We start from the raw sequence: 1418 nt of genomic DNA on the forward strand, positions 1-1418 counted from the left end.
ATAAATTTCCCCAGACTTATCCAACAGCTGTGAACATTCTAAACTAACACGAGTCTCATTAAGTGTCCAATTTAAGGGTATTACACAGAAATACACCACAAGAACATGAATCAACTATGTACTTTATTCATTTACAATAAATGTCATAATTACATCAAACTGATTGGAGCTAAGGGCATACAACTGTCTAACACCACTTGAACTGGGCTAACCCAACTGCTATCCGAAATGGGGTAAATCACTCTGACTTCAATAAGTTTGTGGATCTCCTTCTTCACTACATCCATCATGGGTGGGTTCAACCTTCTTTGTGGTTGACGGGAAGGTCTCGCTCCCTCTTTAATCAAGATACGATGCATGCATGTAGACTGGATGATTCTTTTGATATCCGCAATCATCCAACCAATTGCTGTCTTATGCTCTTTAAGAACCTACACAAGCTTCTCTTCTTGTGGTGCGCTAAGGCTACTAGAGCTGATCTCCGGTAATGTCTCTCCGTCTCCAAGGAATATATGCTTGAGGTAACTGAGGAGAGGCTTCAACTCTGGAATAGGGGCCTGCAAAACAGAGGGTAAAGGTCTCCTGTTAGAAATCAACAACATAATATAAGGAACATTACCTGTATGTTGAAACTCTGGAGAATCATTCAATGCTGCAATAGTTTCCTGCAAATCAACATTCAACATTGACTCCTCTTTCTCAAGATGCTTACTAATGGAAAATTCTAATCCATCATTCCCATCAATTTTAAAGACTTCCTTTACCAAAGAATCAATCACATCAACAAAACAAATAGGATTATCATCAGTAGGATATTTCATGGCATCATAAATATTAAACTTAACAATTTCACCATCAAATTCCATGGTGAGTGTGCCACTATGAACATCCATCTTAGTCTTGGATGTCTTTGAGAATGGTCTCCCTAGAAGAATAGGAGTGGTTTGGTCACCATTATCCATATCAAGCATGTAGAAATCAGTAGGGAAAATCAAATCATTAACTTTCACAAGAACATCCTCAACTACACCCTTAGGATAGGCATTAGATCTATCATCCAATTGAATCATAACACTAGTTTTATTCAAAGGTCCAAGTTTCAAAGAAGCATATATAGAATATGGCATCACATTGATAGAAGCTCCTAAGTCTAACATGGCCTTCTTTATTCTAGTGTTACCTATCATACAAGGGATAATGAACATACATGGATCTTTGCACTTTGTGGGGAGTTTTCTTTAAATAATTGCAGAAACATTCTCCCCTACTCTCACCTTCTCACATCCTTTCAGGTTTTGTTTCCTCTTATGTGTACACAATTCTTTTAGGAATTTAGCATAACGAGGCAATTGTTTAATAGCATCTAAAAGGGGAATATTTACCTCATATCTATGAAAAGTCTCATAAAAATCTTTAAA

At 37.0% G+C, this 1418-nt stretch overlaps 1 protein-coding gene across 1 annotated transcript; it reads right to left on the minus strand.

Moving 5' to 3' along the window:
• Positions 1-431: 431 nt before the first annotated feature.
• Positions 432-1157, minus strand: LOC148843910 (uncharacterized). Its single transcript, XM_088959468.1, has one exon. The coding sequence runs from the start codon at positions 1155-1157 to the stop codon at positions 432-434; it is 726 nt and encodes a 241-aa protein (XP_088815594.1).
• Positions 1158-1418: the final 261 nt, after the last annotated feature.

The sequence above is a fragment of the Nelumbo lutea genome, chromosome 8 (assembly GCF_056320005.1).
Source record: "Nelumbo lutea isolate HS-2025 chromosome 8, American lotus-T2T, whole genome shotgun sequence".
In the NCBI taxonomy this organism is placed as follows: Eukaryota; Viridiplantae; Streptophyta; class Magnoliopsida; order Proteales; family Nelumbonaceae; genus Nelumbo; species Nelumbo lutea.